This window comes from Capsella rubella, unplaced genomic scaffold (genome assembly GCF_000375325.1).
Source record: "Capsella rubella cultivar Monte Gargano unplaced genomic scaffold, Caprub1_0 scaffold_3, whole genome shotgun sequence".
Classification (NCBI taxonomy): domain Eukaryota; kingdom Viridiplantae; phylum Streptophyta; class Magnoliopsida; order Brassicales; family Brassicaceae; genus Capsella; species Capsella rubella.
Genome location: NW_006238921.1, coordinates 10613902 through 10640665, shown reverse-complemented (window position 1 = coordinate 10640665; position 26764 = coordinate 10613902). Strand labels below are relative to the sequence as shown.

The 26764-nt window shown below is 39.3% G+C and overlaps 1 protein-coding gene and 1 pseudogene across 1 annotated transcript; one reads left to right on the top strand and one right to left on the bottom strand.

The window, feature by feature from the left end:
• Positions 1 to 9194: 9194 nt before the first annotated feature.
• On the top strand, positions 9195 to 10714 carry LOC111831518. Its single transcript, XM_023786133.1, has 4 exons — positions 9195 to 9597; positions 9654 to 9772; positions 9824 to 10198; positions 10256 to 10714. Exons 1-4 carry the CDS (start codon positions 9195 to 9197, stop codon positions 10712 to 10714), a joined length of 1356 nt encoding a protein of 451 aa, XP_023641901.1.
• A 335-nt stretch (positions 10715 to 11049) lies between these two features.
• On the bottom strand, positions 11050 to 14091 carry LOC111831517 (annotated as a pseudogene).
• Between the last annotated feature and the right edge of the window lie 12673 nt (positions 14092 to 26764).

Here is a 26764-nt window from a genome sequence, read left to right as displayed (position 1 = left end):
GTTCCAAGGTTCACTAAGGGTTTTCTAAGGTTTCCTAGAACAAAAAAGTTGAGTCATGAGTGCTACTCACTCACCCAACCCAACCCAAAATAAATAGCAATCTATCATGCAACCTATCCAAGCAATCAAGTATAATCAGAGTAAACAATGATTTTGCACAACGGAAACTAAATATACGAAACTCTATTTAGACTCGATTCTACAAAATGGCCATGTGATTACTATCCTCCATCCCCAACAACATAAATACATCAACCTGTTACCACGAAGGACCCGAATGTAGTAAGTCTTAGTGTGACACATCACATCTATCTCAAAACTACTCCGTCGGGTAATACATGGCCTAAGGTGCGACCCATCCCTGCCGAGTCGTCGCCTTCCTGTGCCCAGGAGAGAGAATGGGAGATTCACGTATCACCAAGAACTACGTGCAACAAATGCAACATTCAAACAAAACAAACATAAGTCCACGTCCTCACCACACTAAGTGGATTTCAACATCATCTCATCTACTTGATCTAACACCAAGTCCCGATCTAAGTAGATCTCGACCAAAGATAACAAAAAACAAAGGCAATCAACAAGTACGAAAGAACAGAATCTATCACGTGCCACATTCTTGTGCTTTGAGACTCACAGTAGGTTATCATGAATCTTGTGTGCGTTGTGTGTGTACTTCTCGTCTCCGGGTAGATTTCTCGTATCCAGCTAAGACTTTCTCGTAAGCTCTTCTCGCCCTGGGCGTTACTTCTAGTACTCCTCCTCCGTCAATTTACGGTGGACCAATGGTTCTGCAAGGATTCGCTCTAAAATGTTTCTAGAGAGCTCTAATCGGAAAATATTCCTTGAGATTCGTGCCTTTAAACACCTAATCTAGATCGTCCATTCACTTGGTTTGATATGTTCCTTCGTGTTTTGATATATCATGGTTTTACAGGTTTTTGGCCATGATATAAGTCTTATTTATAGAGCTTTTATAGTGTTTTCGAGTCTTTTTGAGTCATTTCAGGATTATGAGCTATTTGGCATGGATTGGAGCTTACTGGAGCATTTGGGAGAATTTGGAGAAGATGTGCCGAAAGAAGATACAGGGAGAGCATATTTGGTGTGAGTGTCGAGCGTCACAACTTCTGGTGTCGATCGACACCAATATCTGACGGCAAATGAATTTCACGCTTAATTGAAGTTCAGAAGATCTGCATATTCGGCCCAGAAGTTTCCCTTATTTGCAATTAAGCCCAGTTCGTGGTTAAGACATATATATTGAGTTTTAGGGTTTTGTAAAGACTTAATCTTTATTTTGGAGAGAGAGATTTGTAGAGAACAAGGAGAGAAGAATCCAAACCACCTTCAGAGAAGATTCAAAACTCCTTTACTTCTTCTATTACTTTCTTTTATGATATCTATTTTATTCATGATGTTTGTTTCATTCACCATGTCTGAGTAGATTTTTTGTTAGGTTTAGGGATTTTGTGAACTTATCAAACCTGAATTAAATGGATGTCTGAAACTTATAAATTTGCAAAGAGTTTTGGAATTTAGAGTTCTAGACATAGATAGTCTTTGCAACGAAAGTTGATTGATTATAATTTTTTGATTTGAGTTCAAGAACGGTGCTTTATAAATCCTGACAATTCTTTATTTGCAATTCTGAATTTCCTGAGAATATCCCTAGGTCTAGCGTTTCCTCATTACTGTTTCAAAAACCAATCTTTATTTTAATTTGCTGTTTTATTTAATTTAAAACTTGCTTGCTTAGCTTAATTTAATACCAATTATTTATTCAGTAATCGTTGAGTCTCTGTGGATTCGATCCCTAAGTACTACCGTGATATCTTAATTGAGAGAGTAGCTCAGGGAAAATTTGAGCCGATCATGTTTCTAGAATTTCTTGGTCGTTCGGGCCATTCGGTCCCTTATCGCACTCACTATTCTCTCTGACCGGCCGTTAGAATTTTATTCAAAAATTATTATTTAATTCGGTCATTAGTCACAAAAACTCACATGATATCCAAAAAATACTGATAATTTAACCTCTTATTTCTAACCATTACTTGATATCTCTTTACTGATCATCTTGACCTTCCTTCGGCAATTCTTCATCATTTCCTTCGATAGAAATCTTCATCTTCCAACACGTAGCCCTTTTCATAACTTTGGCCTGAGAAATTTCAAATTTTTTTTCATTCGGCCGTAGCGTCTGGATTTCTACCCGTGATACATGTTACCACAACACCGGTATTGGCCTTATGGTAAATGCATAAAACCCATTGGGACAAAACTTGCCGAGGGAAAAAGAGTGCATAAGCAACACTTAACCCTTTACCGAACCTCTTGAACCGAGACCATTACGAGAGAGACTTGAGCCACTTCTACAATCTTGTTTGACTCCCTAAGAATGACATTGATTGTTCGTTTGAGCTTCTTGAGCCTTGATCTTGGTAGATGACCTTCCGCGATGACTAGTGCTTCCTCCGCTTCGAGCTACTCCTCGGCCACGTGCTGCTCCTCGTCTTTGTGTCGTTGTCTTCGTGATGCTAAGGAAATGCATAACACTATGCTAAGGAAATGCATGACACTTCCGGCAGATTTACAAGCGAACTTAACTATTCTTGAAAGACCGGTTCGGATTATTGGGAGGAGGTTGAGTGCAGATAGGAAGAAAAAATGTTAAGTTAATTCAAGGTTTTTCGGATTGTGATGGACAAGAAGAAACTACTTGGGAACCAGAGGAAGTGATAAAGGTGAATTTGAAGAACTGGTTTGAAAAGCGAGAAGTCTCGAAAGAGAACTAGATGTCCATCTCCTACGGTTCTTAGCTGGTACTGGATGTTCCAATGGTCGAGGGAACTTAAGTTTGGTCGATGAATTTCATCAAACAGTCGAGGATTTATCGATACGATCGTATTTATCGATACGATCGAAGTTTATCGAGAAAGATCAATATAAGCTGTTGGAAATCCAAACAAACGATGGAAAAGTTGAGTGCCTAAACAGTCGTTTAACTAGTTCGAACAATAAAGGATTTTCCGACATGCTTGTCGGAAGATTATCAACAATTGCGAGATTATCGGACCGTCTATCGGGAAGCTATCGAGCGACTATCTGTGATACAAATTTTTTACAAAATTAAGAAATGGGGTCACTTACTTGCCTAATAAGAAAATCAAATAGCTTCCCGATAGACGGTAAACCTAATAAGAAATTTTGATTTTTGTATTTTAATATATAATCGATAGCTTCCAATGGGAGAAGAGGAGGGTGAACTAGACATTATCATAAAGTATTCTTATCCTTGGCTGCCACCAAGATGTAGTTGATGTAAGAAATGGGGTCACTTACTTGCTACTTGTCTAGCTGCACCTAAAGAAACTCAGACTATGATTCTTGAAACTACAGCACCCAAAGAGGTTTAAACAATATCCCAGGATATTGAGGTTCGGAGGCTACCATTGAAGTGAGACAAGTTGAGAAAATTCAAGCTCCGGAAATTCTTCCTCACAGAGAGACTATTCGGATTGGAGAGACGAATGCCACAGTGAGAGTAGAAGAACCTACAAAGGAATGGTCTACTCGGAAATCCACTCGTAGCCCAGGGAAAACGAGGAAAACTTCTAAATTTGGTGAAGTTTCTATTCTCTCTAACTCTTACTCGATTTTGGGAGAGGAAGGTGACAACAATGAGGAAGAACAAATAAATGTGGTGGAATTAGGTCCTTCAGTTGCAGCGCCTCAAGATGTTTCCACTGTGGAAACAAAGGAACATCTTGATGTTGTGCTAAAAGGAAGAAGCGCAAATGCTGACCTGACCTTGCGCCCGTCTTTACCAAGACAATAGAAAAAAAAGCACAAGGCTATCTCGAATCGTTTTACTCAATCGAATGAGGTTCCTCCCAGAGATTAGAGTAAGAAGCTTCGCCCAAAAAATCTTTAAATGTCGTGCTTCTTTTGGATCGTCCGTGGGTTAAACAAAATTTCAAAACATTCCATTATAAAGAAGTGGGTGGGTGAGCACAATTTTCTTTTTGGTTGTTTACTTGAGACGCGGGTTAGCGAAAGTAAGGGGGAGTTATTGGTTTATTGATTTGTAAATCCACATAGAATTGTGAATCCTTATTATATGTGAAATCAAAATACATGGATTTTGAAATAACATTTTTTATCCTTGGATTTGAATCCTTCTATTTTACACTATCAAATCCTTTCAAATACATTTAAAACATAAATTTTTCAGTCTTAGAAACTTTCTATCTAAAAGTTAGCCAAATACAAAAAGCTCCCAGGCGATATTATCGAGACATCACTCCGACATCCCACCTCCGGCGCCGGTGGAGCTGTAGCTCGCCGGCGTCCGGATGATCTTTTTCTACACCGTTTTTTCAGCAACCTTCTTAGTCCTCTCTGTAATCTTTTACCTTTTTAACCCTTTTTATGCTCTTGTTAATCTTTTCAACTCTTCCCCGAACCCTCTTTACAACCCTTTCCATGTCGGGATCCAGATATGGTCCATGCTTTCATCTCCCAGTCTGTTCTACGCCTCCCGCCGACTGTGTCTTCCACACAGTCCATTTAAAGTCAACTTTTGCATCTCACGTCGCCTATCAAAGGGAGAACGATCCCCCCCCCCACCAAGTGCTCAACTTGGATGCGGCAGGCCCGGAGCTCTGCGTTGACGACGGTGACCGGAGAGTTAACAGCGATGAAAGCTACTGACCGTCCATCCTTTATGACAGATCTGATAGCAAGTGTACTTGAAAAGCTCACCTCCCGTTTGCCGCCTAATATGATCTCCCTAGGATAGAACTCCGATGAAGGCTGAAGATAGGTGATATGCGACGTGAGCTTGTTGATGATGATGGGCGATGAATGTGAGTGATGATATGTGAAGATCGAATGAGGAAAACAATGGTTTGATGGGGATAGATGTTTAGGTGGTTTTATGGATTGTAACAATGAAGAGTTTCTGAATCACAAAGTGTATAGAAACCCGGAAATCTAGAACGCATTCAAGAATTCGAATTGAGAGAAAAAGTGTGACAATACTTGTTCATACAACTTCTTCGCTAAAGAGAAAAGAGGCGTAGCTTTGGATTTTAAATACCCTAGGGCACGACACTCCAAACAACAAGAAGTTCAAAACCAAAACAACAAGACGTTTTAAGGAAATAATAAAAACAGCAAGATTTCCCGACGTCCTGTAGTAGTACAGAAGTCGGCTGAACTAGTACAGAAGCTTGACGACCTGTAGTAGTACAGAAGTACATTATTCCCCTTTGGTAATGATTTCTAGATAACTCGACGTAGTGATCCATTTGCCTCATTAAAAACCATGCTGAGAAAACCCATTGGGACAAAACTCAGCTATGGGAAAAAGAGTACAAACTTCTCACCTAAGTTACCTAGTCCTCATCACCGGGTGAAGTCTTCAGGTTAGATATGTTGAAGACTTGGATCCTTGGTAGGTTGAATGACCCGTCAGCTATGAATGCGTGTGCTTCCTTGGCCATCTCCTTAGCTCTTGAACGAGTGATCCTTCCCACCATCTCCGGTTTCTCTGTAGCCTCTTGCTCCGTGCTAGCCACGATCATATCACCGCCGCTGTCGGTGATGAAGAGAGGCAACAACGTCCTTAACCTAATGCTGCTCCTGGTACCCTATTATGGGCCGAGCCCAAACAAAGTCTGCCCCCCTTTCCACCCATTATCAAATCTACCAAAGCCCATGAAGACTGGCCAAACTCTTCTAAGGCCCAAATCTATTTTCTTTTTCATTTTGGCAAATCCCTGTTTAATGAAGTCAATACTGTTTAAGGTTGGTAGAAGACGCTTTCTTATCACAGTAACGATGAATTTAAATTGGATTCCCCATTATCTTTCACGAATCTTGGTTGATAGAGATGTCTGTGTGGTTCTCATTACGTTACCTGAACCCCCCTCTCCCAATATTTGCCAAGTTCCCCAGAGTTGTAAGAAGAACGGCATTATGATCTCGGCTCTATGGAGCGGTGATTACCGAAGCTTCATCAACTTTATATACCCGCTTCCTCTGAATATCAAGCTCAATCAAGTGAATTTCAATTGTTTTAGAGATATTTTCCAAACCTCTAAAAGCTGGACGAAGAACGGCATTATGATCTATCTTCCCATAGAAAAGGGGATTTAAAACATACTGCGGATTTTAAAATCCAAAAAAAAAATCACTAAACGAATAACATAGGATTTCAACTAGTATTTATAAATCATACAACCAATCACACATAATTTTGATAGTTATTTTAAAATCAATAATTGAATAACATAAGATTTTTGTTTGGATTTCCAAATCTATCAGAATCAATAATCCAATAAACCCCCCCCCCCCTAAAGCTCAGTGGTTGGGAAACCAACTTTTCCATGATTGGTCAATGATAATGAACTATGAATTTAACCAACGGGGTCGAATTTGGGTTATGTGGAGAGAGACGAGCAGGTTAACTCCTTTTTTCAAGAGCGACCAGTTAATTACTTGTTCGGTGCAGCTTCCAAGCAAGGAGAGAGAGTTCTTTTGCTCCTTCATATATGCTTTTAAATGTCCGGTGGAGAGATAGGAACTATGGCGTGACCTGTAAGATCATTATGACTCCCCCATTATCCAATCCAAACCTCGGATTATGTTTGGTGACTTTAATGTCACTCTAGACATGGTGGAGCACTCGCATGTCGAAATTACTTCTTATATCATTTCTGCTATGTGAGATTTTCATGAAGTGGTCAATGATTTTTCCATCTCGGATATGTGTTCTCATGGGCCCCTATATACTTGGTATAACAAACGAGAAGAGGATCTAATACTGAAAAAAATTGGACCGAGTTATGGTGAATGATAATTGGTTACGCGAGTTCCCTCAAGCTTATAATGTGTTTGATGCGGTGGTTTTTCAGGTCACTTACGGTGTCGTATTGCGATCAAAAGTGATGTTGGGAATGTGGTTAGGCAGAAAAAACCTTTCAAGTTTGTTAACATTCTCACGGAGATGGAGAAATTCATGCCTCTAGTAGACCGATTTTGGACAGAGACAGAATCTCTTTGTTTATCTACTTCCACATTTTTCTAGTTCTCCAAGAAGCTTAAAAGCTTGATACCTTTACTTCGTCGGTTGGCTAAGGAAAGACTGGGACATCTAGTTAAACGATCAAAGGAAGCTTTAGCTATTCTTTGTCAAAAGCAGGAAGCTAACTTGTCTAATCCCTCGGAGGTAGCAATGGTGTAGGAGAATGCTGCTTATCATTGTTGGGATTTTGTGGCTGGGCTGGAGGAAAAATTTCTCAAACAAACCTCTATCTAAGCTTCATTGGTTTCATGTAAGGGATAAAAAAACAAAATATTTCATAGAGAAGCTGCAGCAAGAATAGCAATGAAAATAACATAAAGGAGATACGTTGTCTTGATGGTAGAGTGGTTGAGACAGTGGAAGAGATTAAGAGAGTTTTTGCAATTTATTCCTCCTGATTTTGAAGGAGTAGGAGTTGATGAGCTCTAAGGGTTGCTAAATCAGGCTCTCGACGGATGATTTAATGCTTAAATGAAATAGGGACTTCTCCGGGACATGTGTGTGGGAGCTGAAATCCACGAACTGAAAACGGAGTGAACTTGAGTGGGCTCCGAATTCCCTATCTGAACTCGAAAATAGAATTGCGAATGATTGGGAGAAAAGTGCTTAATTTTATTTAGTATCTTTTTGCCAAAAACCGACCCCTTTACATTTTGTCTTCCCTACTACTTATACTACTCCGGCAAGCATTGAACGCCCAGCGAACTCCACTCCGCGAATCGCGCCATTCTCATTAAGGCGCCGTTTGACCCGCTGATAGTCCATTTCGATTCTCCTTTCAAACCCTCGGCTCCCACTGGACTCTGCCAAGCGGGCTGGGCAGCTCTGATAATGGGCCTTTGTCAACGGGCTTAAACGGAATGGGCCGTTAGCCCGGGACACCAATTCTGGTACCCACAGTAAACCCCCCCAAGTCTTCCGAAGTGGCTTAGTTTGGGAGACTTTAATGCTAAACAATTAAAGAAACTTCGATTCCTGAATCTGATATGATTGATTTGTTTTTACTCGAGGTTGCCTTTTCGGATAACCGTGCCCCGGTTTTGCCGCTTCGGAATCCCTAGGTTGCCGACTATAAAGGACGCGACCTTCTAGCTTCCCTAGGTAATCATTGGGTTGCAGCCGCCGAGACGCTATAAAGGTAGAGCCCCCCCTCCTTCGCTTTTCTTTTTAGTTTTTCTTCGCTCCTTCTATTTTTCTCTGTTTTTGCCCGACGTTTCTCCTCGCCGTATCTTCTACTCCTTCTACTCCGTCCCCCATACTCGACTCTTAGCTCAAGCATGTCGCCGCCAAAGCAAACTCTGAAAGCTGGAGATACTTCCCTCTCCGGTCAATTCGGCCTGCATCCCAAGTCGACAATAGCTGAGGAAGACTTAGTACACGTAAAGTTCCTCTGCGGCCTTACGTCGGAGACGGAGCTTATCGCTCCGGGGGATGATCTGTCACCGGAGGATCCTCCTCCCGAGTATTGCTGCGCCTACGAAATCTTTTTCTCCAAATGCGGCCTATATCTTCCGTTGCCAGAGCTCCTGGTAAAGGCAATGTTCGCACTCGGCATCACCCTCCCCCAAGTATGTCCGAACATTGTCCGGACTATTTTCTGCCTGCAGTCCTTAGCCGAAGAGCATGGCTACCTCATCACCTTACAGGACATCCTACACCTTTACACAATAAAGAGTGGTCGGACTAGAGGAACCTTCTATCTCAGCCCGCTGGCCGGGCTCCGAGTCTTTGACGACTTCCCCGACAAAGACGAGCAGTACCGAAGTGGCTATTTCTTCTTCCCGGTGAACCGGAATACCTTCGGTGATTTGCAGGAGCTGCTTGTCCCGCACTGGTCTCAGAAACCTGGTAGAACTGCGAGGAGATTCGAAAATTTCTTGTGATCATCTACCAGTTCGGGGTACTAACTCATTTTCTCTTCTCTTTTTTTTTAGCTTCCCTTGACCGCGGACCATTGTCTCAAACCTTCGCGGACTGTTTCATCACGTTCTGCGGTGCTGAAACTGCTTGGGACTCCTTCACCTGACCCAAGATCCGTGAGACCGGTGCCCGCATCCGTAATCGGTTTCTTACTATTTCTTCTCCTCAGTCCGCCCCTCCCAAGATGAACTACCGCGAAGAGAGGTCTCACAAGAAAAAGATAGAGCTGAAAGAGAAGGAACTAAAGAAGAAAATGGCTGCCGCACTAACGGACACCAGGGCCAAAGTTTCCTCGAAGGAGAAGTCTTCCAGTTTGGTCTCTCCCTCGGAGGGCACGGGCCGCGAGGTGATCACTCTTCCCGACAGCGACCTTAGTGCTAAATCTCCCGCTGCTCGCCCAGCTTCTGAAGAGGGCCACGCCAGCGGGTCAAAAAAGCAGAAAGCCGCGGAACCTGCACGTCCGGTACGTGCGAGCTCCAAGCCCCGAACTGAGGAGAAGCCCGTTGAGACCCCTGCCTCGAAGGGCTCCTTGCCCGCGGCCCCAAGTTCCGCCGACCCGAAAGTGAATCCGAGGCGTAAACTCCCGGGTAATCTACTTACTGATAGCTCACTTTTAATACGTGAGCAAACGCTTCATTTTTAGCTCTGCCAAAATCCCTGCCTGACATGATGCGGGGCTTCAGCCGTCAAGGAGCTCGGGTTCCTGCCTTCAAGGACATCTCCGTGAACAACCGGGAGGACTACTTCCGCTTTGCCGAGAAGGTCGGCGAGGTAAGCCTACTCCCCTTATAAATACCTTCCTCTCTTTGGTAGATGCTCTTTGAGTTTAACAGCTCGGTGGCCCACTACGAAGAGCAGCTTCTCGCCAGTCCCTCAGCCACCGAAATAGGGGTTTTGCAAGCTCTGATCTCTGACTTAGAGAAGGAGGTGAAGAAGCACAAGTCCCTGGAGGTCTCCAACCGGGCTAAGGTGGAAAAGGTGGCCAAGTTCAACAAGAAGCTCAGAACCGTCGAGCTTGATCTGCATATCGCCGAATCTTCCCTGGAGACTTGTCAAGACAAGCTAAAGCTGGCTGGGGAACTGTACCTCCAGGCGACCACCGCCGAGACAGAGGCGAAAAAGGAATTCCAGGAGATCAAACTCAGAAATCAGCTCCTCGAAGCAGGGAATGGCTCCGAGATGGAGAGGGTACGAAGAGAGGAGCGGAAGAAGATGCGAGCCAACCTTTGAGACACGATCGACAAGATCGGGTCGCATCTCGAGGAGCATGACCGCTTAATCCCCAACACAATCCGAGCTGCTGAGATCACCGCCAACCGGATGTTGGTAGGAGAGATCGAGAAGGGCGAGATTGCCAACCTGAAGGAGGAGCTCGAAACCTTAAAAGCTGACGAGAAGGCTGCTCGCCTTGAGGCTGAAAAGGTAAAGGACTTAACGTTTGACCCTGCATCGTATAATGCTCTATTGGCAAATACTCCCCCCGAATTCGTGCTTGACCCCGCTCCTGCTCCCCTTATGATCGAGAAGCCTACTTCTGACCCCCCTGTTGTACCGAACCAGGAACTGGAGGCAATCCAGCCGGGCTTGAGCAAGGAGGTAAATGCTTTTATGAACCCCGGGGGTGATGAAGCTCTTGTGGGCGAGGCGACTGGCACTCCTTTGGCCTGCTCCGAAGACCCTGCCGTGGACTCCGGACTTACTTAACTTCCTTTTCGGGTTTGTATTGGTCTTAGACCCCCCCTTTTGTTTATTGCTATTATTACTTTTACTTTCGGTTGTTTTTATATTTTTTATTTTACGAACTTCTTGAGACTTATGCTCGAGTGTTTTTGACCACGGAGGTCGCACTCTTTTAATTGCTTTAAACTTTACTAAGCTTGCTTTATATCGTTTTAAGATGTGGAAACGCTTTATTACCACTCTTCTTAAAAAGAACTTATACTATTAGCTGAACTCGACAAACCGAGCTGCCTACGTACCCAAAAGGGGATCAAGCACAGCGTAGTTCAATTACAAGTGTTTATTACTATATATTCTTTCTAAAAGGTGTAGAATCGCTTAAGATTGAAGGCATTCCACGACCTGAGGACCTTCTTTCCGGACAGTTCCTCCAGGCGGTAAACCCCGTTACGCACCTCGGCGATAACTCTGTAAGGGCCTTCCCAATTCACGCCAAGTTTTCCGGCGTTAAGCTCTCTTGTATTTTCGTAAACTTTTCTTAGCACGAGATCACCCACGTTAAGATCGCGACCCCTTACTCTTGAGTTGTAATACTTCGCGATCGTGCTCTGATAATAATGCAAACGAACTAAAGCCCGATCGCGTTTCTCCTCGATGAAATCGAGGGCATCCCGAAGAGACTCTTCGTTCTCTTCGGGCATTGTGGGGTTCATGGTTACCCGGACTCCTGGTACAGCGAGGTCTGCCGGGACTACTGCCTCCGTCCCATACACTAGCGAAAAAGGGGTTTCATGTGTTGCCCGCCGAGGCGTGGTTCGGATTGCCCATAATACGCATTGTAGTTCCTCGGTCCACCGACCCTAATATGAATCCAGCCGCTTCTTTAGGTTAGCCAATATTACTTTATTCATTGCTTCGGCCTGGCCGTTCCCCAACGGGTAGCAGGGTGTGGACTTGCTCAACCGAATCTTCCAGTGGGCGCAAAAAGCTTCGAACTGCCTTGATACGAACTGCGACCCATTATCCGTTACTATCTCGTACGGAAGTCCGTGATGGCAAATCACATCCTTCCATACGAACTGCTGGACCTGAGAACTCGTTACAGCGGAATACGCAGCCGCCTCTACCTATTTGGAAAAGTAATCGGTGAGGACCAGTAGGAATCTCACCCCCCCTTGTTGATTTATGCAAAGGCCCTATTATGTCCATTGACCACCTCATGAACGGGTAGGGAGCTGAGATGAGTTCCGAGGGATGATGAATAGTGGGGGCGTGCCTTTGGCACTTCTCGCAATTTCTTACAAACTCTTCACAGTCCTGCATGATCCCCATTGGGTCCATCATGGACTGACCGCATCACTATCCCCGGCGACTTACCAGCGATGCAAGTTAAATAAGGACCTCCGACACTGCGACGGAGCAGGCCCTCGGAGTGTAGGCAGAATAGGGCCGATACGGTTCTAATCTTCCGAGCTTGCCGCTTATCCTGGGGAAGCTCACCTTCCTTTAGGTAAGTTAGGATGGGGGCTCTCCAGTCCGCTTATTGGTCCTCCTCTGGGAGCTCCGAGAAGTCCTCTGGCCTTTCATCCCTAGGCTCCTCACCGCGGGGGAATTGGGCTGCTGGAGTCCCAGCCGATGCTTCGGAGTTCTCCTCACTTGTGGGAACATGGAGATCTTCCGGCACCGAAGCGTTCCCTCGAGGTCAGACAGCCTTGGTGGGGACGACGGGTAGCTCATGCACTATTTCCCCTCTATCAAGCCGACGCTGCATTGACCTCGTAAGGATGTTCACCTCGCTCAGGCAAACGCTAGGGCGCTCCAGGACCTCCACCGGGATAATCCGTGTGAATGCGGGATCCGAGGTCGAGGTAAAGGACGCCAACGAGTCAGCAGCCGAGTATAGCTAGCAGTGCTTCGTACTCAGCTTCGTTATTCGAGGCGTCGAATGCTAATCTAAATGACTGCTCAATCACCTCATTAGTGGGTGCGCGAAGCCTTACTCCGATACCGCTGCCGTGTTGGGACGAGGCCCCGTCGAAATGTAGTGTCCACGGACCTTTCTCTTCGCTTTTTGTACTGGCAATCGGTAGTTCGATTAGGAATTCGGCGAGCACCTGTGATTTGGCGGCAGTTCGGGCTCGGAACTCTAGGTCATACTTGCTAAGCTCGATTGCCCATTTTTCCATCCGCCCTGACTGGCTCGGACTGTGAAGAATAGTTCGCAATGGCTGCGAGGTTAGAATCACAATCGTGTGAGACTGAAAGTATGGTCGAAGCTTCCTAGCCGAGGTGACCACAGCCAAAGCTAACTTCTACATCATAAGGTAGCGAACTTCACCTCCTATGAAGGTTTTACTTATGTAGAACACCGTTCTCTGTTCTCCCCTTTCTTCCTTTACTAATACCCCGCTCACGGCGTATTCAGATACTACGACGTATAGAAACAGGGGTTCCCCGAGCTCGGGCATGGCGAGAGCAGGAGGGTTAGACAGATATTGCTTGAGCTGCCCGAATGCTCCTTCACACTGCTCGTCCCACCGAAAATTCTTGTTGCCTTTGCGAAGGAGTTCGAATAAAGGTAAGCACTTATTTGTGGACCTCGAGATGAATCTGTTTAGAGCCGCAATCCTCCCATTCAAGTGCTGAACTTCACGGAGGTTCCGTGGTGAAGTCATTGACAGAAAGGCATTTATCTGCTTAGGATTCGCCTCGATCCCCCTTTCGGTCACAATATAACCTAGGAACTCTCCCGAGGGGACCGCAAATGTGCATTTGGTTGGGTTCAACTTTATGCCGAATTTGTTGAGGATTGCAAAACAATCCTCGAGATGCCCGACGTGCTGGTTGGACTCCATCGACTTCACCAATAAGTCGTCAATGTACACTTCCATATTTTTTCCCAACAGCTCGGCGAACATCCTGTTCACCAACCGTTGGTAGGTAGCTCCAGCATTTTTTAACCCGAACGGCATCACTTTGTAGCAAAAGGTCCCTCGATCCGTTATAAAAGATGTCTTCTCTTGGTCGTCGGGATGCATCATGAATTGGTTGTATCCCGAAAAAGCATCCATAAACGTTAACAGCTCGTGCCCCGAAGTGGACTCCACCAACCGGTCGATATGCGGGAGGGGGAAACTATCCTTTGGGCAAGCTTTGTTTAGGTTGGTGAAATTAACACAGACCCGTGACTTGCCATTCTTCTTCTTGACTACCACCGTATTCGCCAACCATTCCGGGTACTGGACTTCCCAGATAAGGCCGGCCTCGAGCAGGCGGTCCACTTTGGCATTCACCACTTCAGCCCGCTCCTTTCCCAACTTTCTACGCTTCTGCCGAACTGGCTTGAAAGTGGGGTTGACATTGAGTTTGTGAGATATCACGTCGGTGCTGATACCAACCATTTCCTTAACCTCCCACGCAAAGGTTGACTTATTCCTTCGTAGGAAGCTAACCAATTCTTCCTTAACTTTTGGGGACAAGCCCGCCCCAATTTTTACTTTCTGCTCGGAGAACAACTCATTGAGCTGGATCTCTTCGTAAAAGTCGCCGTTCATCCTACACTTCATCGGGTTCTTGGCGATCTCGAGCTGTGGTTGCTATTGGATCAAGAACTTATGCCCGGCCAGATAGCAACTCCTGGCCATACACTGGCTGCCCAGTATCTCACGGACTCCGTTACGCGTTGTAAATTTGACGTACTGGTGGTAGGCAGACGGGACCGCCTTCATCTGATACAACCACGGAGTCCCTAAAATAGCGTTATAGGCCGCCGGTCGGTCGAAGACGGTGAATTCCACCATCTTGGATACTCCCTACACAGCGACCGGAAGGGTTATCGTTCCCAGGGACATCGAGGTTTCGCTGGTGAACGATACTAAGGAAGCCGGAGGTCCGATGATGTGACTCATGTCTATGCCCATCCTTGCAAGAGTATCCAGAAAAATTAGATCCACCGAACTCCTCGTGTCAACCAGAATCCTACACACTTCGTGGTTTGCTACATCTAAAATAATGACCAGCGCGTCGTCGTGAGTGGAGTCGAGGCTCTCTTTCTCTTCTTCCGAGAAAGTTATCTCGGGGTAGACTTCGCACGTCTTTTGCCTCTTTGGGGCCGATTCGTTTAATTTCCTCTGATGGTCTTTAATGGCCCTGATAGAATTTTGGAATATCCTGGACCCGCCCATAATAACGTCGATACGCTTCTTCGTTCCCTGAGGGATCTCTTCAATAAGTGCCTTTGGTTTTTTGGCCAGGGGGAGTTCCTCCTCCTCGGGAACTGCCTCAGCTACGAGCTGAACTGCATTATGTGCCTGATCGAGCTCGTCAATTGTTATATCCGGCATTCCTCTGTTCATGAACCTTTCGGCGAGTAAATGCATGAGTTTTTTGCAGTTCCGGGTAGCATGTCCAGCCACCTTGTGGAGTTCGCAGAAAAAATCATCTTCCTGCTCCTTCCGGGTCCACTTATTGCTGGGTAAGCCCCTGTTTCTGCCTCGTGGTCCGAATCCTTGATGCGCATTGTCGAGATTCTAGGTGAGAAATGAGTCCGCTTCGACTTTTCGATAACTCGATCGATATCCGGGGAAGAGCTCGTCGCATGATGGACCTTTGATTGCATGGCCCGGATCTCATTCTGGAAGAATGATATTTCTGGATTGGGCACGGCCACCGCCCTGTGCTGGGTCGGAGTGCGGATGTGACCAGGCGTGGAGTTCCTACTCACGGGAGGAGGAGTTTCCCGGCCGGGGTCCGGAATGGCCGTCCCTTGCGGAGGTGCCAATGCCGACAAACCAGCCTCTCTTGGCTGGTTTTCTGCCGAGTTCGCTGCGACTAAGGGGGATGGACGCCCGCTCCCCTGGGACGTCGCCGGTAACGCCCCACCAAAATCGAGCATGCGGGACCTGCGGAGCGTGGTGCTGACGGATGTCCCCTCCACAAGCGCGTCCACTTGGGCTGCGTAAGCGTTGTGGACGTTGGACAGCTCGGAGACGGTCTCGGACAAGGCGGCCACCTGAGCGGTAGACCGCTCTTCGAATCCTCCGAGCTTCTCCGAGAGCGCGGCTGTAGCTGACTGCTGCTGCTCTGTCTTCTCGGATAAATCCTACAACAACTTCTGAATAGAACCGAGAGTTACCTGACTGTAATTGCTCGACATTTTGCTAGGCTGGAGACGGAAGGTCAGAAACGGGGAATCGGTGGGTTAGGGAATAAGGATCCCCACAGACGGCGCCAAAATGTGGGAGCTGAAATCCACGAACTGAAAATGGAGTGAACTTGAGTGGGTTCCTAATTCCCTGTCCGAACTCGAAAATAGAATTGCGAATGATTGGGAGAAAAGTGCTTAGTTTTATTTAGTATCTTTTTGCCAAAAACCGACCCTTTTATATTTTGTCTTCCCTACTACTTATACTACTCCGGCAAGCATTGCACGCCCAGCGAACTCCGCTCCGCGAATCGCGCCATTCTCATTAAGGTGCCGTTTGATCCGCTAATAGCCCGTTTCGATTCTCCTTTCAAACCCTCGGCTCCCACTGGACTCCGCCTAGCGGGCTGGACAGCTCCGATAATGGGCCTTTGTCAACGGGCCTAAACGGAATGGGCCGTTGGCCCGGGACACCAATTCTGGTACCCACAATGTGGCTTATGTCATAACCATGTGGAGACCAGAAATCATTTGTTCTTCGCTGATCGGCTCAAATTTGCCCTGAGTTACTCTCTCAATTAAGAGATTATTGTAGTACTTAGGGATCGAATCCACAGGCACTCAACGATTACATAATAAATAATTGGTATTAAATTAAGCTAAGCAAGCAGGTTTTAAATTAAATAACAACAGCAAATTAAATTAACGATTTGTTTTAAAACAATAATGAGGAAATGCTAGGCCTAGGGATATTCTTAGGAAATTCAGAATTGCAAATAAATATGTCAGGATTTACAAAGCATTGTTCTTGAACTCAAATCAAAAAAATATAATCAATCAACTTTCGTTGCAAAGACTATCTATGTCTAGAACCCTAAATTCCGAATCTCTTTACAAATTTATAAGTTTAAGACACGCATTTGATTCAGGTTTGATAAGTTCACAAAATCCCTACACCAAATCTCTTTGCGAATAGGTATTTTGCTCATCTAGATTATTTTCAGGAAATCAATAACACTTTCGTGTCTACCAATAAACCTAAGATCAGAATCTAGGTTGCTTTCACTACTCTAGAACAAATTAACCACAATCTAGATGAAGAACTCTATTGATTCAATCTTAAAAATCTAACAACCTAGCAATTCATGAATTCCTTTGAAAACCCTAAACCTAACAAGAAATCGACTCAGACATGATGAATGAAACAAACATCATGAATAAAATAGATATCATTAAAGAAATCAATAGAAGAAGTAAAGGAGTTCTGAATCTTCTCTGAAGGAGGTTTTGATTCTTCTCTCCTAGTTCTCTACAAATCTCTCTCTCCAAAATAAAGCTTAAGTCTTAACAAAACTTTAAAAACTCAATATATATGTTTAAACCACGAACTGGGCTTAATTGCAAATAAGAGAAACTTCTGTGTTGAATCTGCAAATCTTCCAAACTTCAATTTAACGAGAAATTCAATTGCCGTCAGATATTGGTGTCGACACTCATACCAAATATGCTCTCCCAGTATCTTCTTTTGGCACATCTTCTCCAAATGCTCCGAAATGCTCCAATCCATGCCAAATAGCCCCTAATCCTGAAATGACTCAAAAAGACTCGAAAACACTATAAAAACTCTATAAATAAGACTTATGTCATGGCTAAAAACCCGTAAAAACCATGATATATCATTCGCATGTGACTATGTCTCAGAAATTTGTACTTCTATTGCAAAGGGTCTTCTCTGTTCCAACTTCTCCACAGATTGGTCTGTTGTGCTAGATCTTATCTCAACTCAGCATGATCGAGTACATGCTTTCCTTTTAAGATACGTTTTTCAAACATATATCTATGGTGTTTGGAGAGAGCGCAATGGACGGAGGCATGGCGAAGCTTCAACACCAGCAGCTCAACTTATAAGATGGATAGACAAACAAGTGAGGGACCAGATTTCTTCAATTCGGCGGGCTGGAGATCATAGATACGATGATAGTTACCAAGCATGGCTTTGTTCTCAAAGTTAATCTTTTTATAGAGTCCTAAAACTGTTTCAATTTTTTCGGCTTTTCTTTTTGGGAACGTGGCACTAGTTGTACAAAGTTATTTTTCTTTTGAATATAATTTAACATTAAATTCAAAAACAAATTATATATATCATATCGATATTTATGTAACCAAAGTATTTCTTTTAGTTGTGTCTCATAATTATTTGAAAATATGTAAAATAATAAATATAATAATTTGATATTTATAAATCTAGATTAATATTAACAAAAATATAATAACTCAACAAAATATAGAAAATAACATATTTAAATACTGTTGTTTTATGAATTATTTTTAATTTTAGTGATACTTCTTTAAAGATAATAATATTATTTTTTTGGTATTTTTAGTATATAGATTTGTATATTGTTATTATGATTTTGTTTTGTGTGTTTTACTATCAAGAAAAGAAAATGATATACATATTGTAAGTTATAAAGCTGAAAATACTGAAATATTTGTTAAAAACTAATAACTTGATTGAATATGCCGATATCTCGATGAAAGCCCTGCGTTAGAAAGATGAAGGGCCCCAAAGTAGACATAGGAGGTTAAAATTTCCCATCTCATTGGGCATAGAAAACGAATCATAATCTTGATGTGAATTAAAGTCTTATCATTTTTAGTTGAGAAAGAACGGCAAAATTCATCTGAATCGAACCGTCCAATAAAGAAAGAAGAGAGCAAAGCATCTATGACGCGAAGTGCATGCGGAGTTTGAACAAAGAAAAATTATATCTATAAGGGTTCAACCACCCCAATTACAACATTTCTTTCTATTACGCTTAAAGTCTATATTTATGTTAATATTTTACGTGTTTCTGTTTATGGTTCCTATGGAAGTACAATGCAACAAATCTTATTTTTATGCAGACTTGCTTATATGATTTTAGGAGCATTACTCGCCATGGATCAAAGAAAATTAAAAGACCTCTAGCTCATATTTCAATAAGACATGTAGGTTATATACGTTTTGATTTCTCATGTGAAACCATAGAAAAAATTCAATCACTACTAAATGATATCTTTGTTTATGCATTAATGATAATTACTAGGTAGTAACCTGTCCTACAGCACATGGAATTATGTTTAGTCAATAGACATAATCCGTGCTATAGCACGGACAATCTATTATATTATTTTATTTATTTTTGTAAAGCCTCGACAGTTATATCTTCAGTGAACTCCACGTCCTCTCATGGCTTGTGGACCTTACGTCCTCTCTTGGCATGTGGACCTACTCTTCTCCGACAGGCGGTTCGTTATGTCCGAATATGATATTTCCTACTACACCACATGATGCAATATTTTTTATACAAATTTAAAGTTGAAATCTAAATTAGCTATCCGGATTTTATAACACCATCATGTTACCTAAATATCTTGTCCCATAATTTAGCGAGAATAACTAAGAAAAAAATTTATCGATTAAAATTTTTTTGACCCGTTATTCATGTCTCTATATTTCAAATAAATATGAAAATAAAAATTGTAATTAACGCATTCTACCCAGTAGTTTATGTTCACGCATTCTACCCAGTATTTTATATTTAAAATTTGGAACTGAATTTATCTGTACAAATTTTCTGATCTCTTGAACCGTTACATAAAGTTTCTTTCATGTATTCAATCAAAAATAGTTTAAATAATTTTTTTAATTTTACGAATTATCATGTTTTTGTCTCATGCCTAGTATTTAATGTCTTGTTTTTCAAAGAAATAGAAAAGTTGATTTTCAGTTCAGCTCTCTAAATTCTACTTTCCCGTCTTTTACTTGTTATTTAATATCCAAATTTTATGATCTCGTCTTGTTAATTAAAATTATTGTCTCATATTTTACAAAAAATATTTTTGAAAATGAGTTTTTATTTTTAAAACTACTAGTCCATGTGTACGTTATACATGTTTTTTACTGTCTTTTTTTTGTCAGCAGCTTTTATAATGACATCATTGAGCCAAGAGGTGGGAACATTGTTTAGATAGAGAAAAAGTAGCGGTTCAACATGCACACGGCATGCCAACTTATCCGCTTGAATATTAGAACAACGAATGACTTTTACTAAAGAGAAAGAGGAAAACACTTCCCTATCTGCTTAGATCTCCTGACTATTTATACTAATTCAACATTGGTATGAGATTTTCATAGCCATATTTTAGTTAATTATTGTTGTTTTGTGTAATTTACTAAGTATAAGTTTTTGATTAAAAATATCTTTGAAATCTAAGTTTTCAGTTAAATGTATTTTTATTTTATTGTGAATTGAAATCTCGAGAGAATATTGTTTTTCTATAAAACTTTTCGATTAATAATAGTGATGTTTAATGATATTTTAGTATAGGAACAAATTTTTTTCTGTATATATTTTTTCTGTAATAAGTTTAAAACTTTTATATTTATTATTTTAAAATATTTAAGTAAATTTAAAATTGATATTTGTCAATATCTTATCTATTTAGCTAACACGTATCACACTTTAACTACTAATTTTGAAAACCAAACTTTATATAGTAAACTTGTATAACCACCTAGACAAAAAAAAATAGTACGTTACAAATTACAAAAACCTTACAGCTTTGTGATCGTAAATAATCGATCCAAACAAAGATCACTTAACTTTATGTGGAAAGCAAAAAAAAAACAAATAAAAGTAAAAACTAAAATAATAATAGAAGAAGAGAGAGTCCGGGGATGAAGGGTAGACAAAGAGACCTCCGTCCCGGCAAAGACGGGCTGTAACCTTCTTTTCCTACTACATTGACCCTACCACCCACATGCCTCCATGTTCTCTTTTTTCTCGTCCCAACATCTTTTCTTTTTGTACATTTCTTCATTATTTATTCCTTTCTCAAATTTAAAAGTAAAACCTTATAAGCATCACTTACATTTGTAATAAGCTTTGAAAATGATTTTAAGCGTGAAAATAAACAATAATAATTAATAACAAATAGATAAAGATTTCAGAAAGGTTCAAAAACTGCTAGGTACCTAGACGTGTCTAGGCGGTTTAAGTGTTTACAACACAAAACATTATATATATTATAGATAAAAATAATATAAAAGTCTATGTTATAGAAATAAAAAAATAATATACAAATATGATTAAAAAATATTGTCTTAAGTTAATTAATAATATATAAACATTTATAATTATATATATATATAGATGTAAAACATAAAAAAAAAATATATTTAGTTAATAATTAAAAAAATAGAACTTATGTAATTTTAGGCTGTATAGGCGTTCGTCTACGCGTCAACCAAACGCTTAGCCCTAGACGGAGTGTAAGGGAGCGCCTAGACGGGGCATAGGTGACCTCTTAAATCGCTTTTTAGAACATTAAATTTTAGTCAAAATATAAAATTAATCTGTATGAGTTGTGTTTAGGTCAAAAACATATAATTTACTTTGGTTCGGATGCTAGAAACTATACGAACTTAGACTCAAATCCTATTAATTATATGAAAAAAATGAACGGTAAAATTAGTTAAGAAGTAATATGTAACTAGCCAAACTCAATAAATTGCACTGAAGTTCTTTTTTATCTTTAGTGAAAATAACAAAAAAATGCTGACATGATTCCTATGTACAGATTTAATTAACCAAAAGAAAACTTCATAGCACGCATGTATGTATCCAATGCAGAACTTGTATCAGGGAAAAGTTTCTTTTTCCAAAAGAGGATTGAATTTTGACCAAACAATATGTCCTAATAAGTAATAATGTCATTCTGGAAAATGAATGACTTGTCCTCAAGAAACAAAATCACAAAATTATTTTTACAATACCATATTTATTTATAAAATGTCAAAATATTGTAGCATACTAAAGTACACCTACTCTAACCAAAAACCAAAAAGAAAAACACATAGAACCTTATATACAAGATGATATTCAAAAATCTGGGGTTACATTAAAATGAAGATGAAGAAAATGGCTTGGACACACTGGTGGTAAGATTAATATATGATCAATAGCAAAACTGGCATATCTTTCTCCAAAATAGCAAAAATGTGAATGATTAATCTCTTTTATGATTAAATTAAATTTCAGGGAAAACAGGCTAAATAAAAATGCATTTGTCAATAACTAAAGCTCATGTTGCTTCTTATCTTTACTGGCTGTCATGGATATGGAGATGGCCTGCAAGAAAAGTTCATCCCCATCATCAACACACTAGTAAGATTTAATGCTAAATCTATTTAATAGGAGAAGCATGTGCACATGTACTTTATCGTATGCAAATTATTATTTGGTATCATTTCTTAGCTTAACGTTCTGTTTCTTGGGGTGACGACTGGTGTTAGGAACAAGTCTAGAAAAGGTCATATAACTAGATGGATAAAGTCACAATTTGTTTGGATCATTGACACTAGACACACTAGTTGGCGAAGTCATGCTAATGCCACTTAATAAGTACACATTGAAGATTATTTCATACATGAAAACCAATTTATTTTCGTTTATTGAGTCTATCCTTAGCTAGCTATATACTATATTTTTCATTATTTTATTAATTATTTTATTTCATATTTGGTATCTAGCTATGATTTGACTAAACAATACACTACCAACGTTTACAACCAAAAATAAGAACTATCAGTTAATTCATATTTTTATGTTATTTTAGTTTTTATCATCTAAAGTATCTAAACACGTTTAAACATAAGGTTAAGTCATTAGCTTCAGTATAATTTTTTATTTTTATTTTAAACTCCATTTCTGTTATTTTTTCATCAGTTATATATTTTGAATTATGTAAAAGTGAATTATTATTATTCTTGTTCAAACTTAAAGTCAGTTTAATTGAAATTTAAAACCATATCAAATATTAGTAACTTAAAGTCATCAATGTAAATATTTCTGTTGTTAACATGACTACGAATTTTTTTTTTCTATCAAATATTAGTAACTTAGACACGAATGACCAACAAGAAAAATATCATTTATTTGTCACCATGTTATTATTTAAAATCATATCAAATAAAACCAATATATATTAAAAATCTGAATTTTGTACACTTCCCTGTATAGTCTCGTACTACACCAATACAACACATGCAAATGCAATGAAACATAAATGAGAAATGTTAAATTAATCATATGAATAACAAATCGTACACCCAAAAAAAAAAATGTGTTAAGAAGCCAATATTCTCCTAGGGATTGGTGCTGTAAAAAGAATGACCCCTTCTCTTCTCTTGTCCCTATAAATATCTTTCCATCGAACAACTTCCTTCTCACAATTTCAACCTCTCTCCTTTTTATTTTTCTGATACCCAAAAAAAAAAAAAAAAAAATCTGTCTAATTACCGTTTTGCCCTCACTCTCTTCTTCATCTATTAGGGTTTCGTCTATTCTACAATGACCTTCTCTGTATTCTTCCACAGCTTTCTTGAACTGCAACACTTCTTCAGATTTGTTTTGTTTATTTGCCTTATGGTTATAGTGATTTTATTACACATCTGCTCGATTGATTTTGCGGTTCAATAAAGCTGTGGGAAGATACAGACAGAGTCAAATAGTTTCATATATATAAACACAATTCTATTAATCAGATCTTCTCCCAGATCATTCATACGTATAGTGAATATTTTTTTGTTAATTTGATTTGTTTTAGAAACACCCTAATTTTCTTTATATGCTTGTGTTAACGAATACAATAAATATAAATCTGTTTTTAAAAAATGGGATCTATAACTTTTTTCTTCTAATTTATAGTAGTGGTGGTATGGGAAGATTGTATTGGTTGTCTGATGGAAATGGTTTAGATCTAGCTATGACCTGTAGATCTGTCATGTTTAAGATACATATATTTTATTAAGGATCAGTTCATAATTTAGTTGCATGATATGGATCTCTCTATATTTTTTTACCACTTAGCTTTTACTGTCAAATCTTGTCATAAGATAGCTAGCATTGATATGAAAATTGTGGTTTTTGGTTTGATGTGCTAATAATGTGTTGCTGGACCACATTTTAGATATTCATGATGTAAAGGAAGTAGTAACAAAGTAGGTTCTTGGGTCGATCCACATTATTTGGATTGCTTTCATCATAATATATATATTTTGAGATAATGATTTAATGGTGGAGAAGGGATTGAAATTTATTGGCTAATTTATAGAACTAGTAAAGAACAATGAGATCTTTGGATTCTTCGAATAGTTTAACTCTTTAGTCACAAGCTGTCAAATAAATTTGATATTTTGGTTCTAGTTTTAATACAACTTCAAGAGGTTAATTTCTATATAGCTTATATTCAATCTTTTGTCAGTTCTAGGTAAATCATATATATAGTTGGTTAATATAAACATAGTTCTGTTTACAAATAAATTAAATAAATGAATTCACTAATCCACAAAAAAATAACTATACAAAATCTCAATAAAAAGTGTGTTAGATGAGTTAGAGGAATGAGAATAACTAAAATTAAGATAGGTGAGATGAGGATTAGTTATAGAAGTTATAGTTTATTCCATTTGTTCCTCTTGAATATAGTTTTTTTTTCCTGAACAAACGAATATAGTTAAAAATTCAATAATCTCCTAAGGACTATTTAAAAAAAACATTTTTTTTCAACATTTTTTTTCTTGTAATCATAACTATTCAACATCAAATCCACCATCAACTAAAAAACTAGCTTCTGATCTGTTCGATCGAGTAGATACTTAAGACATATTTTTTTCTAGAAACTGAAACAATCAAAGCTAAGATAGGTTCTGATCGATAGAGTATAGATAGCTTACAAATTCGATACCTCTAATTTGAATTGTACAGTAGGTAGTTGAAAATTAATCAAACCATCATTACAATATTCTAGAAAAAATTGATAGAATTAATACTAAAGTAATAGATAATAACAAGCATAATGGGTACAATGGCCCCTTAATTACGTGATAAGATGTCTTACTGTCGGCATCTAATCCAGCACACTCTAAATTGTTTTTTCTTTACAAAATTATAATTTTTTTAAAGTGCAATCTTCTTCTTTATTTTCTTTATATATATTTTCTATCTTCTTCTTGGTCCTATTAGTTTTATTTTAAAGTGTTTGGATGGTTACTGGTATGTCTTTATTGCTTGCCAAGTCGCCATGTTGTTCTTTATATGTTTAGTGGTATATGCTTTACTTTTTATTCTTTACTCAATTCGTTTGTCTTATTTTCTTCCAAATTTAACAACTTTTAAAGCAAAGCATATGCATTGTAATGGATATTTTGATTCGATCCCACTCAGTTTAGTGACTTTAGTCAATAAGTTAAAGGTCCCATAAATCGTATATCCTATATTTAATTACAACTACATTTAAAAACCATCACACAAACCCTTATAATTAATAGTTTTAGTTGAATTTTTCTTAAAAATAGTTTTTACTCTCTCTCTCTCTCTATATATATATATATATATTAGATAGTTATATATAATCTGGTTGATACAATTTAATATATTGAAATAAATTATTAATAGGACCAATGTAATTTGGCATTATTGAACTGAAATATTTTTGTCTTTTAGTTTAGATTATTTAATATAATTAAAGTAAGATTCCACTTTTCTTTTTCTTCCTGCAATGCTTGGCTGTTCAATGAAATGAAAAAGCTTTTTTCGCATATATAATAAATTAATTATTATAGGTGAGAAAAAAAAAATTCCAGAGATATGTAAAGTCCTTGATCCAAAAGCCTCTTTTGAAAGAAGTTGGGAGTCGCGTGTTACAATTTTCATAAAAATAATGTAAAATGAGGTAATTTGTGTATTAAGCTGATAATTTATTTATAAGGAGACGGTATGCATACTTTTAACAAAGACATAAGAGCAAGTTTATTGGCGTTAGTAGCCCAAGTCCCAACCAATTTTTTTTTTTAAAAATAAAATAAAAGTGAAGGACGTACGCAGAATTGCGAACGGTCCTGCGTTTTGCTTCTCCCTATTTGCGGGCTCCACTGATACGTGGCGGTACGCGATTGGTTATCTTTTTGTTTGTTTTTTTTAAATTGAAAGAAAAACAAGAAAAAAAATTTTAATTTTTTTTTTGGGACCCAAACCGATGTGCATGGTCTAAATAAAACTGGTAAGAGGTTACATTAATTTTAATCATGTTTTACAGTTAGGCATGTCACTCGGGCTAGTCCGGTCGGTCCAAAACCTGTAAAGTCCTCATATATTTGAGTCCGGTCTGACCCGGCCCGAAAATTTCCGAGCTTATATTTCAAAGATTGAGCCCGGCCCTAATAAAGCTGCAGGGCTTTCGGGCTTTTTTGGGCTTTGCTTATCGATAAAAAAAAATCAATTTCTAAGTTCATAATAGTTTTTAAAAAACAATATTTTAAGGTTCACTATAAGAAGTCTCTTCGGTCCAATATTGTTGACCAAGGGTTTAGTAATGCTTCTACATCAGGAGGTCTGGAGTTCGAGACCCAAATAATGCGATTTATTATTATTATTTAAGAAGATGGTGTCCAAGATCATCAAAGGAATTGTCAATAGTGAATCTAATAGGGTCGGAAGGAATTTCCCATGGTAGATTATCTTTGTAACAATTCTCATAATTTGCAATAATTAATAAATCAGAAGATGATTAAAAAAAAGGTCTACTATAAAAATAATGCATTGAATTTTAAATAACTTCTCAATATTCAATAAAACTAACTTAATTTAAGAGCAAAAATGAAAACCAAATAAATTATTTACACTATAACCCAATAAAACATGGAACTAAAATACTTTAAAGTAGATGATAGAGTCAAAATTTAATATATTTTGATGATTTCAAAATCAAGATACTTATATATATAGTTTTAGCTTTGTTCAGTTTTGACATATATAAATAATAGAAAATATCATAGATAAATATTTTAAAAGTATTGAGTAAGACGAGTAGGTAAATATGAAAAC